Genomic DNA, 17,865 nt, shown 5'->3' on the forward strand with positions numbered 1-17,865 from the left:
GGGGGGGGCCTCAGTATTAATATGGGCCTAATGGAGCCCAGTGAGAGCTGCAGTGTTCCCTCTGAAAATGATTTAATTACATTTGCAAAGTGGATGAGTCTGGAGGGAGTGTTTGCTGCGTCAGGGCTTAAACACACACACACACACACACACTTACAACCAGAAAGAGAAGTAGTCTTTCAATTAGAGTGATTGGCTGCCGTGCTGGGGTCTGGATACTGTGTTTTATTTGCACTTACCTCGCTCGCTCTGTCACGTCTTTATTTTTCATAACCTCATTTTGGAGATTGCTCTCTCACTCACATCTCCTCCTCTTTAAGCCTTTAAAGCATCGACTCTGGTTCTTCCTTTTCTTTTGCTCGTAGTATAATAGGTGCACAATAATGATGAAGTGAACTTTGAGTTGGTTTCTGGCATTCTGTCTCCACAGCACATGCTGTCGGGATGCTTCTTGATCTGAGACCTGGCATTGCAAAAAAGCTTGAAGGATCCTCTGTGGTCATTAAGCACCTTTTTTTATGCAATATGCATCTTACTGTTTTGTTTTGTTATGGATGTTATGGAAGGGAGGGTGGCCTCATAAATAAGAATTATTTTGAACTGTGAATCATGCAAAGTCTCTCTAGTCGCACCTGAATAATAAGCATAGGTGTGTAGTCTATGGCAGAAACATGAATGAATGAATGAATGGTGATGAAATAATGATGCACCATATCTTTAGCTATAAACAGCACAGAGAACACTTGGGGTCGTCGCTTTGGTCCCACTCTGTTACCTAAACTTCTAACATCTGTTTCTCTTCGTCCCTCTCCTCCTCCTCCTCAGCAGTTTTTCATTGCATTGAATGGAAAAACACTGAGCTCTTCGTTTGTCTTTGACATGCTGCAGCTTGAAAATGATCAAATATTTGTGTGTGTGTGTTTGTAGGTTTTGGGATTATAGCCGACAACAGCCTCTCCTGGATACCGTAGAGCATCATTCAGAGTTTGTCTGTGGATTAGACTTCAACCTGCACATCCCCAACCAGGTAACATCACCCACCTGTGCTGTTTGTAATGAGCCAGCTGACTTACTGAGGTAACACTCAAAGGATGAAAGAACCAATGTTTTGTGTGTATGGGTGTATGTGGGTGTTCCTGTGTTAGCATCTGCTGAACAGGTTTTAGTTCTCAGACCAAAACACGCTCCCAGACTCATATTTATCCACATTCATAAATAAATGTGTACACTCAGCTGGTTTTTAAAGGTCTCCATTTTAGAAGTTTTCATGCAAATTTCCCAAACGTTGAGTAATCCAGCTAAAGACAAACCAAATGAGTAATATAACCTTCCTGAGTGTACGTCAGCCTTCTCACCACCATATAAACATAACAGTACTCCAAAATGTCTTTTAGCAGAGGTTCTGGGGATGATCCCTGTCCCCAGAACTTAGTTTAACATTGTGACACTCACTCAGGTTTAAACATTACCAGCGATGCTTGCTGAGAGTAATTAGATGCACAGAGCGTAAAACCGAGTCAGGTTGGCCTTTAGACTTCTGCCATGAAACTGTGAAAAATGAATTAACTGGATTTAACTTGATTAAAATGGCAAAGAGTGAAATTTACTAACGTTTTATTAATCAAGTTTTTGATTTCCATTATTCTATGAATTTGGTATTTTTAATAGACGGAAATGTACCATTTAAAAAATCTGGATCATTCCTTATTCAGGTATTCCTGCTGACTTCCATATTCAGGCATATTCCTTCTTCTGTTCTCGCCTCATTGTGCCCACTCCGTGTTTCTAGTAGTTTTGAATTGGGGCCATAAATCAATCTGTCCACACAAGGCTAAGTTTTACCCACACACCGAAACGCTCAGCCCCGGTCGCCCGTCACTGTGTGGGGTGCTCTGATGTGTCAGGGTAAGAAAGCAGTGAATTGAAAAGGCCACCGGTGTCCAGTCCTGTTTTTGGACTAATTTTGACAGGAGCTGCACCGCGTGGCTCTCAAACTGAAGAAAACATGTGACATCCAGCAGACTCCAGCATAATGCTGCCGGATGAGTGTGTGGGGTATCCTGACTAAAGCTATATTGGGATTCTCATCAGCTGGGAAATTTGTGATGAAATCAGCTGCAGCTGCTTTAGGAAAGCGTGAGCTGAGGTTATCACTCCTACATCACTGCGCCATGTTGAAAGTCTTCTAAAAAAAAGAAAAAGGTTTAGCTTAGTTAGCCAAAGTTCACCATAACCCTTAAAAACACCTTCAGCCAGTTTCCCGTCTACTATTTGATGCAGCGATGCACCTTAACCAAGCAAGCTCTGCTTTACAGGATTCAGCCCGTTAACTTTAAATGATGCAGAAATCCCAGCTGAGCTTTTAACGAACCGCACCAGAAGTCCTGAGATTGATTCCTTACCCTCTGGGTGGCCATCGGATTCACTTCATTTAGGCAGCTGTTGGTTCCTTCCTGTGTCTTATGGTGGATATTTCATGGAAATGCAGCATTTGTCTTTGAGTTTTTTAATAAAACACAATTTTTCATGGAGCTATTTTGACTCTAGATTGACTTAACTTCAAGTCACGACTTGGATCAGCTGCTGCAGACTGAAGCAGAGAAGAAGCAGTTGAAAACTAGCCTGATAACTTTAGGTCAAAAATGCTTGTTTAGCCACTGTTTTTAACAAGGAAGATAAAAAGTTAAATAGTTTTAGCCGATTTGATTGGATTTTATTCTTTGCCTGCACAACCATGACCAATCGAGAAGACTACCAACAAAAACCTAAAAAATTTCAGCTCCAAAAATCGGATCCCTTCTGATTCTGATATGTACATATCTGTAAAAGTGAGCGGAGAAGGGATTTCTGTCGCACTCTTACCTATTTCCCCCAGGGTTACCACAGCAAATGGATCCACGTGTTTGATTTAGCACCGATTTTTCCAGGACAGGAGCAGACTGGCTTGTGAGCCCAGAGGCAGATGTGTTATAACCACTACACTACAAGAAAGTACGAAACTCAGAAACAGACCCACATTTTTTTTTTTGGTTGTTTGTTTTGTGGAGGTTTGTGAAGGATGGAAATAATTCACCTCTCCGCCTTGAGAGCATACAAATTCATTTTGTCGGCGTGCACCATCGTCAGAGTTTTCACTTGAAGCCAGAAATAGCTCAAGTGGAAAATCAGATTGAGCAGGATACAAACGGTGACGAGGTGGAAGTGCGTACGTGATAACGGCCTCACGATCCACGGCGTAACCCCACAACGTGATGGTAAACAGTCAGTTACCCACAGCAACCAATCACAGAGGGCAGGCTGTCCCGAACGCCAGAGTTCACTGTGACAGTCAGCGAGCTGTGTGTATGTGTGTGTGAGAGAGAGGTGCAGTAATGAACTGCAGAGTGTGTGTGTGTGTGGGTGGAAGCACCAACAGTAATGAGTTGTATTGTTAGCCGCGCTGTTATCAGTCGTGTCATTGTGGAGAAGCAGGCTGTGAAAATGCGAGCCACACTCAGTGACAGTGTGGAGGACACTTGCACTGACGTCATGGATCAGATCGCCGCTCTTATTTTCCGTCTTCCTCTGGGGTCGAGTTTCTCTCCTTGGGACGTCTCTCTGCTCGAATCACATCAGATACTCAGGGGAAAAAAACAAAAACTCTTTTCAGGGATAATTTAGAAGCATTTCTAAATAATTTGAATGAGGAACAAGAATCGACATTCATCTGTCCTGCTTTCAGAGGATGTTTCTGGCAAATAATCGATTAAGTAGAAAGATTAGACTCTAAAAAGTCAGAAAATCGTCTAATAGACGAGGTTAAACACTGCTGAGACAGATATTGCACATGCATTTAAAGGACATTTGAAATCACTAGTCAGTAATAAAGTCATATTTTACCTGCCAGTGAAACATTAGCTTGTTTACTGTGGCTAATTTTAGCAGAGCTAGCTAGCATTAGAAAATAAGACAGAAGAAGAATACGAATTTTTTTATTCACTTTGTATTTTCAAGTGTGAAAGTATTCAAATAAAGTGCTGACATCAGCAGAATTATAGAGCAATAGTAATGACGCTGAGTAACTTGGAGGTAAAAGAATACAATAACAGCTTCACCTTGTAAGTCTGCAAGAGCTGCACAACACCGTCACACAGAAAAACAACCACCTTTAGCTCTTCCGGTCATACAGACTGAGCGCTCCAGTGATTCTCACCAGCTGCTAGCATCCCCTCCTTTGTCGCCTTTGTTCTTTCTACATCGAACAGTCTTCTGTAATATTTTACAAAGAGCTGAGCTTCGTTGAAGTAGCTTCTGTTTACGTACTAAAATCATCATCGGAGGCTTACGTTCGCCTGGCTTGTCTCGTTGTTGTACTCATGATACAGCTCTGTCCTCCAGTTGATTTCCAAACCTGTTATTTGCCAGTTTCATATGTACTACTGCAACTGCGGTTCTCTTTTTGCACCTTCCCCTTTGACGTAAAGTCTTAGACCACAGTGTCAAACAAATGGTTTGCACCAAAGGGTCCAGTCTGGCATATTTTATGAACTGCTGTTCTCTGCACCAGGAAAATAGTTTTCAGATAGTTCGGAAGTGGTCATACCATTATGGTGGCTCCAACAGGCCTCGGGCACGTCCTTTGTAAGGACTACACATCTCTTTGATTTTTCAACAGTTACAGGTTCTTCTCAGTGGCGAGTGGATGTGGATTTACTCTAGAAATGTGTGAAAGCGGAAGCATCATGAAATCTTAAGCTTTTAATGGAAAGAAGGAAAAATAACTTTTGAAAAAGAATAAAAAGGACTTTAGTACAGGTTTCTATGTAATGGTTTTACTGGTCGAGCCAGTCGATACCATGTTGGATTTTATGACTCATAAACTAAACAGTCATAAAATTCACCGCCCCCATGTTTGACCCAGCAGCTGCTGCTGCAAATTGATAAAACATGAATAATTAATATAACCGGCTAATATTTCAGGTGAAGTTTGTCTGCAGTTCGCGCGAGACACTGACAGCTGTAACCGGCTGCTTCCTCCACATCACGTGATTGGCTCATTCAGATTCTTGTTCTCTGCATCTCTGTGGGTGGCCGTTGAACACGTGCCTTTCATTCTCAATAAGACACAAGTTGAATGTAAAAGCTATAGAAGACCTATTGCCGGGGTCAAAAGGGGAATTCTCCAGAGGAAAACTGCCCGTTACTCAAACGTGATTAAAAACCAGCTCTTTGGTGTTCAGGATTTTAAAAACTAGTGTGTGTGCAGAACTTATTTTCTGTTCTGTTGTTCGAGATGAACAAATTGACCAAATATTTACGTCAGTGGTCAGTCTCGCTGCTGTCGAGCGATAATGTCCACCTTTTGAGAGTTTGGAGGTATGGCAGTGGGGTAAATACCACAGAACAGTGTTTTGGTCTGTTTTCACTTGCTGATTAGTTTGACTCCCACCGAGGGCACGGTTATGTTTAGGCACTACAATCTGCTTGGTTAGGTTGAGAAAATGATGATGGTTTGGGTTAGAAATCCATCCGTCTGCTGCTGAAATGTGCTGCGTCACAGGACTGATACACTCTGTTTATCTGAGAGACTCCAGAGCTTTTAATGAAACAGCTAATAAATGTCTTCAAAGTCTCCTCGACCATCTTAGAGAAGCAGGGACTGACTGACCCAATCACTGACACGCAGGCTGGTTTGTCTCCACGTGTGAGGCTGTGGATAGTTTATGTGGTTGTTTTTTTGTTTGTTTTTTTACTGATTAAGTGTGGACAGTCGAGTGTTCGGTGTGGCTGGTCTTGGCTTTTTGTTCCAGCTCGTCTCTGGGAGGTGAACCATCATCTTCAGGGTTTTTATCAAAGCTGCAGATTCCTCTGATTATCTGTGGCACGGACATTTTATAAACCTGCCTCATAACTGGCAAAAGCACAGTTTTGTTTTTACCAGAGGCAGAAAGTGTGTCTGGCTCCATCCTTAAAGTATTTTCTTTCGATCATACTGCAGCTTCTGCAGTATACAGTATGGCTAAGCATTAGCATGAAATGGGATTCAACTGTCCTCAGAATGTGTGCGCATACAAAACATGTACAAAGGATCTCTAATCCAGGTAGGAAATGTTTGTGCTGTTAGATTTCTCCTTGCTTTCCCAGGTTTCTGTGTCTTCTATACTAATATCTGCTCTCTGTGACCAAACATGAAGACACGAGTAGAAACAAACTGTCATAAACTGGATGTTCAGAGCAGTCCTGCTGGAGGTTTCTTCCTTTTAAAAGGGAGTTTTTCCTTCCCACTGTCACCAAGTGCTTGCTAATAGGGGATTGTGTGATTGTTAGGATCTTTATTACAATTATCAATATCTATAACTAAAACTGAATTGAAGTGAATTACTTGTGCTTCCAGAAAATCTGAAGATAAAACGAAATCCTGAATATGTTTAATGTGAGTATGAACGCCACAGCAGGTCGTGTTTGATGGGGAATCTGTTGAAACAATCTAACATAAAGTCAGGAAACACAGTATTCTGAAGTACAGGTGCTTGTTGTGTGAAGTGGAGCACACATGCCGAGTCGTGTTCCACTGAGCGAACATGCAGACGGAGATTTGAGGGAAATGTTGTGCTGCATTCGATTTTAGTTGTAAGCACTCAAACTGAACTCGCACATCATTTCCATAAACAAGCTGCCCACTCCGTTAATCCTCGCACGGGCTAATCTACCGGAAACCCGATAAGGCTACACTATCTGTCCAACTGTCCAACGCCATTCATCATCCTGAAGTCTGCTCTTCACCACAGCTTCCATATTTTTCTGGTCTGTTCATGTTTAATATATTTCAGCTCTTGTGTTTTAATTTCTTCCTCTGATAAATGTGCTAACTCATGCTCATCACTTTTGTCTTAGTCACTTTCTCTTTTGCTTTGCTTTCTCCGTCCATCACACTGCCTTACCTCCCTCACTGGTGTGGTTTTATTCTGGCGTAGCCACGTGTGTCTGATGGATCACCCGCCTTTACCACGCACACACACAGGGACACACACTGCGCACTGTTTAAGTGGTTATCGTGTGTGTGTTAGAGACAGAGTAAGGCGATAGATCACACAGGACTGCAGGATGACATCTGTTCACTGGTCTGTGGATTGTTGTTTTTTTTTATTAAAACTCCTAATAACAGCTCAAAGTTTGTACAACTGACCACTGTTATTTTTGTTTCATTGGAAGAATTATTATTTTATTGTATATGTTGTTATATTATGTCTGTTATGTGCACCGTTAAAGCACACAGTCCAATAAAGAAGCACAGACCGCTAACGCGTAGTTAGGTTTGATCAAACAAAGAAAATTTGCAGTAAACCGAGCGAAATTAAATCTCCCACACATGCAAACAGTATATGCACATGATGGACCAGCTGGTCATAATGTTTTGCCTCATCAGTATTTAATATATCAGTAAATAAGTTTTGGTCTTAGTGTATGTTTGTCTTAATGCTATGCTGTCCTTTTGTGGTGTAATACAGACTGAAACTAACTGTGGGGTTATTTCTAACTCGGGATCATGCTTTATACTGAGGATCTAGATCAGGAGTTGGGGAGCTCCAGGCCTCAAGGACCGGTGTCCTGCAGGTTTTAGATGCGTCATTCATCCAACACAGTTGATTAAATGGCTAAATGACCTCAACATGTCTCGAAGTTCTCCAGAGGCCTGGTAATGAACTGATCATTTGATTCCGGTGTGTTGACCCAGGGTGAGATCTAAAACCTGCAGGACACCAACCCTTAAGGCCTGGAGCTCCCCACCCCTCATCTAGATGTTGGATATATTCACCATGCTTGTGGCTCAGGTCTGGGCTTACTTGTCCAAAGGAAAAAAGAAAAGGTAGCTCAGTAGCAAACAGTTCAACTCCTCCATTATGCATTTGCTTTATAGATTATAGGAAAACACAGTCTTGTCCAAATCTTTCAGAGAATTGCAGTTCAAAGTCATCGAAACCAAAATCCCAGATCCACATACTTAAATAAGGAAATGTTAAATATATTAGCATAAAAACATTAAAAAGCAAGAATTTTTTTTTTATAGCAAGAATTTTTTTTTTATTTCGAGTTGGATAACAAGACAAATGAGGTTAAGGTTGTGTTTTTTTTAAGTTTCTTAGTTACCAAAGCTGAAAGTAAAAAGTCTGTTAGCATTATTTTTACCCCTCATATCAGAAATGGACACATTTCTGTGGTTCTCGCTGTATTTACTCTTTGTCATCATAAAGGGGATGTCTTTGGTGGGGTGGACATTTGAGGACTTTGCTGCTTTGATATGTCACAGACAAAACAGTGAATGGATTTACTGAACAACTCTTTGTACATTCATAAAGAGTAAGTACCTTGAAGCACTGCTATTCAAAGATTAAATGTGTATATTCTGCTACATAAATGTTGCATGACTTTTGCCTGAGAGTGCCATTTTGCCACCAGCTTATTAGTCTTTTAATTACTCATTTCATTCATGTTTTTCTTATGTTAAATAAAAAATATTTGAGGAGACATGAAACGTTCTTCAGACTTTAAACTATTTCTTCCTGTGGCCTTTTTCTTCTCTTACCTCTCCTCATCACACATCTTTTATTATTCTTGCTTTCTTTGTACATTTTTCCCTCTTTGTGCTTTGCTGCAGTCTTGGCAGCCTTTGCCTTCTTTGCCTTACGACTGGCTGTTAAAGTTGATTAACCCCTTAGCAGTCCAATTAGTCCCCTAAACCATCCAATGTCCCGTGGGCGGTACGTCCGACTGCTAAGGGGTTAAAGAAGGGCATTCCTCATCTCAGTGGCTGAGTCACTGCATGGCCACTTTGCTTACTCATTCCCTGAAAGGCCATCCAAGCTTGTTAAGTCTGATTCAGATATTCAATGGAGCAGGAGGAAAGCCCGATGGACAAAAGGATGCTGATAGTGTGGTTACTGCGATCACAGTCGAACACAAAAACAGAGTCTCAGTCAGGTTTCAGAGCTCACTGCAGTACAGAAAAAACAGCTTTAGTGAAGGTTACAAATGATCTTCTTACAGCCTCTGACAGTGGACTAGAACATGCTGTAGGTATTACAGGTACTGCGCTGCAGTAGTTTGCATCATATCTATCTAATAGACCCCAATTTGTACATGTAAATGGAGAGTTCCACAGGGTTCAGTGCTAGGACCAATTCTGTTTACATTATACATGCTTCCCTTAGGCAGTATCATCAGAAGGCATAGCGTACATGACACCCAACTTTATCTATACATGAAGCCAGATAACACAAACCAATTAGTTAAGATACAGGAATGTCTTAAAGACATAAAGACCTGGATGACCTCTAATTTTCTGCTTCCAAATTCAGATAAATTTGACCTTATTGTACTCTGCTCTAGAAATCTGGATGAATGGATGGATGCCATTACCTTGGCCTCCAGTAACACTGTGAGGAATCTTGGAGTCATTTTTGACCAGGATATGTCCTTCAATGCACATATTAAACAAATATGTAGGACTGCGTTCTTCCATTTGTACAATATCTCTAAAATTAGAAATATCCTGTCTCAAAGTGATGCTGAGAAACTAGTTCATGCATTTATTACTTCTAAAAATTCCCTGAAAAGCATTTCAGACTTTTGCTGCTATGAAACTGTTTCACAAAAGCAATTTGCAGGTATTCAAGTTCAAGAGTGCATCTATGTTTTGTTTTTAAACCTGACCTCTTAAATCCAAATGCTGAACACCTCTTCAAGCCACTTTTTAACCAATCAGGAAAAAACCTCAGCTTAGTGTTATTGGCGTTGGGTTGTCAGATGAGTCAGAGATGGCAGGTGAGTGTAAAAATCAGCAGTAGCTGAAACACGCTAAATTGATTAAGTTAAACAATAATATAATCTGAACATGTGTTAACATTTCTTTTGACCATACCCAGCTCATGGCTAATGGTGTGTATGGATTTTTATAACTCTAGGAAGCAAACACGGCAGGTAAAAATAACCAGTTAGGGTGTTTAATTCGCCCTCCATCTCTGTGATGGATTATAACAAATCAAAGGATATGCAAGTTAAACCTGCAGCACATTTACAGAGCAGGATTTCTTCAATCAGTTCTGTTTTTACAACCTCAACAGCACCCAGCAGACTTCATCCCGCGTCTTCTTCACTGTTCAATCCAACACAAAGCTGCTTCTAACACATGCAACAGCACAAATCGTTAAGATTCACGAAAGTGAAGCAGAACCAAGGTTGTACTTTGAAAGCTGAAATCATGAGCCACTCTGCAGCTGGGACAGATGACAGTGAGCCGGTGTGTCATTCAGCTGATAGCCTCGTCCATGCTGAGGCATGTCATTCAGATGATAGCCATGTCCCGGCTGATTATAGAGTAAAGAGAGGGAGGTGGAGCTGCAGCTGTATTTTCTCCTTCACTGGACCGTCTGAAAGCTCTGTCTGTGGAAAAAGACTTCAGCCGAATATTTTCAGTCAGGATTTTTACCTCTTGAGTTTGTTTCAAACAAAATGTTGAATTTTTATTTCTTATTGATAAACTCACACTGAATATTTGTATGACATCGTGCAAATTAGGGATGGGTATCGTTTAGGTTTTATCCGATACCGGTGCCAAATCGGTACTTTTGAAACGGTGCCGGTGCTTAAACGGTGCTCGAACCGGTGCTTAAAGAATGGAGAACACAAACTTTGTCCAAAAACCTCTCATGTTCAGCTGTTTTTTTTTTTTTTGTTTTTTTTTTGTAAAAAGATAACAATGTTAGCCTTTTCTGCAGCTATAGGGGATTTATGGCATCACTCTTGGCTGGAAGCAGTGCTTATTCAATGGAAAAAACAAATTTTGTGCAAAAAACCTCATGTTTAGCTGTTTTCCACTTTTTCTTTGGTCATTTTAGCCTTTTTGGCCAGGGTGAAGGGAGTATCTGCCATCAAACAAGAAGACAGCCACGTAACTACGACGGTGTTTGCTAGTTCACCTTACATGCATTAATTTAATAACGTGGTTAGCCTACTCAACGTAAATTACACACGAACAACATTAAGCTACTGCTGCCATCATCATCCGTCATCATTTCTGCTACACTGGCAGGGCTAGGGGCCAGGACTCTAATCTTCGGGTTCTTGGGGGATGTTGCTCCAGGTCAGATAACAGGCAACCCACGTGCAGTAGATGTGCGGTCTGTGATGTGAGGTCTCGCAGCAAGCTATCAAATACGGTGCATTTCTCGGCTTTTAACAAATCAGATTCAAGGTGTTACCTCCTTTGCACAGTATCACCTTAAAGCACTTGTTGCAGGCTGCTGAGTTTGCATCTTTTGCTGTGAAGTACAGCCAGACTTTTGACCGCTTCGCTTTGGGCATTTTTAATCTGTAGCTATGCTCTAAAAGAACGTACATACCTGGGCCCGCCTACTATCCTCGGAAACGTAAAATGATTGGATGGAATCCAAAGTATATGACATCTCAAGGGGAAAAAAAAAAAGCACCGAAATAAAGCACTGAAATGTGCGCTGCTTTTCGGTCTGGTTACTACCGTTTATGTCAGAACCGGTACCCATCCCTAGTGCAAATGCTCCAAATGAAAAAGCCTGACCCCTGACATGTGGACTTACCAAAGAGTGTCAAAGAGTGCTAAAAGAGTGCTAAATAAATATAAATCTAATGTTCAAAAAGATGAATTTACGGTTTCTGTATACAGTGGCACTGTGGTGAAGAGGAAACATGATGGAAATGGCAGAGATTAGGGGAAACAGTATTCCTGCCTTATGGTGGGTAACTGTTTTTCCTTCTACTCTTGACGTATCAGGTGTCCTCAAATTGCTGTATTGTGTGACTTACAAACAATATCTGATTTTGTAAAAATGCACCAGCTAAACAACCAAAAAGTATAAAATGAAATTTAGGCTCCGAAATTTAAATGTGAAGGCTTTAAAATTACAAAATGTTTTATTAGTTAGCTTCATACAAACGGCAGTAAGAAAGAAATCAGATACAGATACCGTTTTTTTCAAAGTCCTCGGCAGGCAGGTCGTTTAAAATCATCCAGGAGGAATGGGGGAGGGGATGATGGCTCGGTCGTCTGCAGTGTTGGCACTTAGATGAATGAAGTGTGAATTTTTGGTCTCTGATGTCAGAGTTTCTATATCTTTCTTCTTGAATGTGGTTCCATCACTGAGAATAAGAAGTGGGCTAAAGGCTGAAACAAAGTTATCGATACCCACGTACATACGAACAAGACCTCATAGTCTGCGATGCTAAGATCAGGACTCTTGTGGATGGTGGTTGTTCTTTAAGACTTAGATGTCTCGTTGATGACGCTGTCTGAAAGACGAGAACAAGAAAAAGTTACATGAAAGTACAGGAAACATTTGGGTATGAAGAGTTTAACATGACTGACACTGACAAACTGTCCTGTTCTGCTTCGAGTCAGTCTGAGTAAATGTTCTGGTATCTGGATGGTTGAACTAAGAACTACCTCGACTCATCTGAGCCGGCCGGCTCCACCTTCTTAAAGCGCTGTGGTCACTTTTAACCCAATGAATGAATAAGCTGACAGTCCCAGAAAACTCTAAAACACAAAAATATGACTTTTATTTTTATTTTTATGATTTAGCTCTCAGCTGATGTCGTGACTGCTTTATGTGTTTGTGCTGTGAAAGTAAACCCAAATCAAATGTTATTTCTTAACAGACACTCTTTCCTCTTCATTCATACTGACGAGCTTCTGGGAAACACTCAGTATCTGTGGTTTGATGTAAAACCACCGCAGCTGAGATGAAACCTGGATGACGAAGAGAAAATACTGCAAATATAAAAGCATGTTTTTATTAATACACTCTCAGTCCTGCTCAACCTGCTGGTGAATCAGTGGAGACTGATGAAAGCAAGAGGATGAAGTGCAATAAATGGATTTATGTCGATGGACAGCTCTTAAACTAGCCTTCACAAACCTGAGAGGATGTTCTTTGGAGGCAAACCACAGGAAAGAAAAGAGTTTGTTGTGCAGACCTGGAGTCGGCGCGCTCTCTAAACTCCTTTGTGCCCGACCTGATAATGGAAGCTAATTCAGGTGGAACACTTTGATGTGTTTGTGAGAGGAGACAGAGACCACACTTAACCCGAACTCCTCTGTTGTCTCAGAGCTGCAGGTAATTTCAGCTGGAAGCTTGAGCGTGATTTAACTTTACCGCAGAGAACCAGCTGTTACCTGCCCAGTCACATCTTCTTTTTTTTGCTGCAGAAAAGAACATTCAGTTTATTCCAGATTTTCTCTGGATACGTGCTTCACTTTACATCAATCTTCACAAGCTCTATCTTCTGATTTCTAAAAGTATATAAATTGTGAGAGTTTTGGTTCAGACATGTTTCTGTCAGTGATGTCGATGCTTGCTTTATAGTCCTGGATTAAATCTGTGTTTAACCTCGTGTGGTGGAAATGAGCCTCATTTTTCCATCTTTCAGGGACTTCAGTTTTCATTAATATGAATATAAAAATCCAGAAATTTCTATATAATGTGATTTTCCCATCATTACGGAGTGAAAGCATCAGATTCTTCTCTCACTGTCAGTCATTCCTTACTTGAACCATCGAGGATTGTCAGTAAATGCCGACTCAGACTTGCAGAGCCTCAGGAATCATCTTGTTTGTTCAAGCACCAAAAAACATGATTTTACTGTGATTTTAAGCAGTAAATCCATTAGAAGCTGGAAACAGAATATGTGGCTTTGTGTTTAGTGTTTATTGTTTTTTTATGAGTGTCATTAAATAGAAATATTCCAGATGTTTCTTGCACCGTATTCTGTAAATCGTCAGCCTGACATGTTTAGTACGTCTGCAGACTGCAGGATGTTTTTTGTTCTATTGATTCGGTTCATTTGATGCTGCAGGTTCAAATCCCGATGTGAGTGTGAGGTGCTCTTGAACAGCATGTGTGTGGTTGTGTGTATGCAGGTGGTGGACTGTTCCTGGGACGAGACGGTGAAGGTGTACACACCTGCGTGCCTGTCGGTGGGAGCGCACAGTGCAGCTCCTTAAAATGCCCACAGACCTCTGAGGACGATTTCACCTCGGCGCTGGTATTCGAGCACTTCTCCCCGATGAAGCCAGTGCCTCGTCCTGAACCATAACGACTGCTTCGCCGACGCACACCCGACTCTTCACTTCTTCCACATCGTTGTTCAAGATCCGAGCCTCAAACTTCAAACTGTGAATGGTTAAGACACACGCCACTGAGACGTCATTGCTCTGACACTTTGGTACCAAATCGGAGCCAAAATTCTGAAAACATAAGTTTCACAGGTGGCTACTGGACCCTTGTTGCCATAGGAACTGGAAAACACCAGCCATCATGTTTGGGCAGATGAGCTGGACATTACTCGGTCCCACGACTGTGATCGACTCTGTCAGAATAAAGCATGTGTTGGCATGTGTTCGAAAAGCAGATATTTTACTGTGATAACTTTTGTTCTTGGTTTTGTTATTCTGGGCATTTCACATTATCAAACAGTGGCACCCCCGTATTCAACGCTGCCTAGCACAGTGGCATAGTGGTGCAGGGGTTGGGTTTGTTGCCTCACAGTGGGAAGGTTTCTAGTTCAAACATTTTTGTGTGTGTACTCTGGCTTCCTCCCACTGTCCAGAGACAGGCATGTTGAGTTATTCTAACTGACCATGGAAGTGTGGTAGATACATGCACACACACGCAAACACACACGCACACGTCTGGTTTGCATTCCTCATGGGGACATCCCATTGACATAATGCTTTCCCTAGCCGCTTACCCTAACCCTAAACCTAGCCTAGCCATAACCCATTTGTAACCTTGACACTAAAACCACATTTTGAGTGTGAAAAATGCCTTCAACCTGATGAGGACCTGGATTTTGGTCCCCACTAGTATAGTAAATTTCAGATTTTGGTCCCCACCAAGATAGCAAGAACCCGTACACACACAGCTATACTGTTTGCTCTCAGACCTGGGAACTTTGGAAAAACTCCGGAGTTTAGGAGTGAAGCTAACACCTCACACTGGACTGAAACAGGTCTGCCCATCATCAGTGTGTTTAGTGTTTTTATTTTTTAATATTAATTGCTGCAAGTTAATTTATCATTTGTTTCTCAATCAGGGATATTTTTGTGTCTGAGTTGAACTTTAACCTTTGTACTCTCTAATCAGTTTGAGTTTAAAACTGCAAATGTCCTTTATGTTTCACACGTCACTGAAAAGTTTACGGTGAGTTTATTTCACAGTCAGTTGAGACGGCTTCAGTGTTTGGCGATGTGCCTTGAATAAAGCTAATTTTAATAGTGTGGATCATTTTTTGTGAAACACGCACATCTGTATCACTGGAACATTTTCATACGGGGAAAATGAAAAGTTAAAGTCTGTCCCTCACTTTGGAAGAAAATGGGAATGATCACACTGACACTGATGTTTGTTTACATGAAGACGAATTCATGTCCAGGAAGATGAATTATTTCACATCATCATTTTACATGCTGTGAGACTCTTCAGTGTCTTCTGGATAAATCTCAAATATCCTTTGAGTCCTTTCAATTTTTGCAGGTTTCACTGACATAAAATGTTGATTATATATATATAAATTGTAATATTTTTAATATTGATATTTTTCCGCCAGTGTTGAAAAAAACCTGCTCAGTTTAAATTCAAAATGAAATGAACGAGCCCACAGACGGGTGAAACTGTCGCTGGCTTCAGGCGACGTGGTTTCTCATTCCTTCGCCGTGATTGTGTGCTACACATTCATTTGGAAATCCATATTAAAAATGGATTCACGCCTGTTAAGTTCTGTGTTTGAAGTTAAATTACTCGGCCTAATCTATATTACCTATAGTTTCTAGAACAATGCATGCATGTATTTGCAGTTTCCCCTCCTCCCTCTCTCAGCGAGTTCCGGTCTAAATCCTCGGCCCGTTTTCCCAACGTTTGAAAGCGCCTCCGTCTTCTCCTTTCTCCGCGTGTTAATTGAAGCTAATGGTCTGAGCTCGATAAGGGCGGATCCCCCTCCCCTGTGGCCTGCAAACTGATTTTCTGATGAAACATTTCAATTAAAATATTGTCCAAGTCATTTCCACGCCTGTTACGACTGATGGTGGAGTCTCTGTTTTTCGATAAGGAGGTGGAGGAGGCTTAAAGGAATGGAAAAATAGAGATGTCTGTTTCTCCAGGATCATGGCAGGCGTCCAAATATACATAGAGGGTTTTTGTTGTTGTTTGTTTTTAGCTCTATCGAAGGGAAATCTTAATACTGCAGTAGATAAATCGTTCCATTAAGAAATGATTTTCTGTGTCTGATGCGGAAGAAAACGAGTTCAGCCTCATCCAGGATCTTCGGGATGAGCTGGTGGCCAGAACACAGGGATGGAAATCCCCGCAGCAGCATCACTTTCTCAGTTCAAGGCTGGAAGCAGGGACGTCACAGAGTCCCCGCCCTGTTTTGTACTGTTACACGTGCGGCGATATCCAGGTTTCATCGTCTGTGCATGCTGGGCAAGGGTTAAATTTGATGATCTGAATCCTCTCACACGCACATCCATTCATGAAGGGCTCAAATGCAAGAGGACACACACAAGGGTGATTAATGCTCTGTGAGTGAGAAATTATCCACCAGTTTAATGCTGATATCAGTTATGTAGATGGAATATTTTACAGGAGGTCGCACACCTGCAAACATCGGGCACGCGCTTCCAACAGCCGCTGCATTTATTCAGGTGACGTACCCTCCAAAATCCTCCACTCATTCAGCTTCCTGCAGATGCCACAGATGTGAGGTCAGGGGTGCTTTTCTCCAAAGAAGGGCTGAAGATGCGTTACACGAGTATAAATGCAGGTGTATCTTCACATTCTGGCTTGTCGTTGTCCCACGATTGATCAGGTGCCCAGTCTGCTGAGGTGAACCAAGAATGTGTCATTTCATTTCTCTACAGACCTGGAGAACAGAGAACCTGAAACCTGCTCCACAGATCCGGGCCGATTCCATGAAACACGGAGTTAATAAAACTCGTTTAGTGCAAATAAATGAGCAGCTCATCTCCGAGGTCTTTAATCGAGTAAACCTCTGATTTCAGCGTCTTTAGTGTGAGGATTTTCTCTGGGGTTTTTTCAGCTGCACTTTCAGATTTTTCTAGCATCTTTGTTTGTTTATTTCTCATATTTTACAGATTAATTAATATATTTCAAAAGATAATACTTCCAGCCTACACTCAGACTCCGAGGCCCTGCACTGAACATGCTGAGCTGCTCCTGTTAATATCTGTAAAATCTGTTGATTATTTCATCCTATATCCACGCTGTGCGGTTTTCAGCTTCAGCAGCGTATAAATCTATGATCTGTCACGGCAATAAATCTGATTAAGACTGAACTGCAGAAGAGGTAAACACGGCTACAGTCATCTGTACTCCTGCTGAGTCTTTACAGTCGTACTCGTCGGCACTGGCGGCTGTGATCCGCAGCAGACGGAGTTTAGGAGATTATTACACCTCCAAATAAACGTTTTGCTCTCTGAATCAGAACAGTTCAGGTTTTAAGGTGGAAGAAATGACTGCTCAGATATGCCAGATACAGAGTGTACAGGTCTAGTCTTTATCAATCTACCTGGTAATGTTTCGTTGTTTCCTGCATGTATGTAAAGTCTCCCTGCTTCAGACTGGAGACCCACGCTGAATCCCACACCTGAGACAGGTTGTGGCCCCGTCATGACTCTGAGCAAAGGAACAAAGTGGATGGATGCTCATGTCAGCTTTAGCTCTACAACTGTAGAGTTTATCTGGAATCTGTAGCTCAATAATAAGGTCTTTTTCCACCTTTCCCATCAAATTATAGTAATTGGCCGTCAATAAAATCGTAATTCCTCTGTAATTCAAG

At 41.5% G+C, this 17,865-nt stretch overlaps 1 protein-coding gene across 6 annotated transcripts in view; it reads left to right on the plus strand.

Moving 5' to 3' along the window:
- The window catches only part of pex7 (peroxisomal biogenesis factor 7), a 43,990-nt gene extending 28,913 nt beyond the window's left edge, over positions 1 to 15,077 (plus strand). For 5 of the 6 annotated variants that reach the window (XM_005732764.2, XM_005732767.1, XM_005732765.1 and 2 more), the window contains exons 10-11: positions 928 to 1,027; positions 13,931 to 15,077. In XM_005732764.2, the coding sequence (XP_005732821.1) occupies positions 928 to 1,027; positions 13,931 to 14,014 (184 nt within the window). In that variant the 3' untranslated portion in view covers positions 14,015 to 15,077. Of the gene's footprint in view, positions 1 to 927; positions 1,028 to 2,315; positions 2,483 to 13,930 lie in introns of those variants that run through there. The other variant, XM_005732768.2, reaches the window with a different exon arrangement.
- Positions 15,078 to 17,865: the final 2,788 nt, after the last annotated feature.

The sequence above is a fragment of the Pundamilia nyererei genome, unplaced genomic scaffold (genome assembly GCF_000239375.1).
Source record: "Pundamilia nyererei isolate P.nyererei 1_Seehausen unplaced genomic scaffold, PunNye1.0 scaffold00048, whole genome shotgun sequence".
NCBI lineage: Eukaryota > Metazoa > Chordata > Actinopteri > Cichliformes > Cichlidae > Pundamilia > Pundamilia nyererei.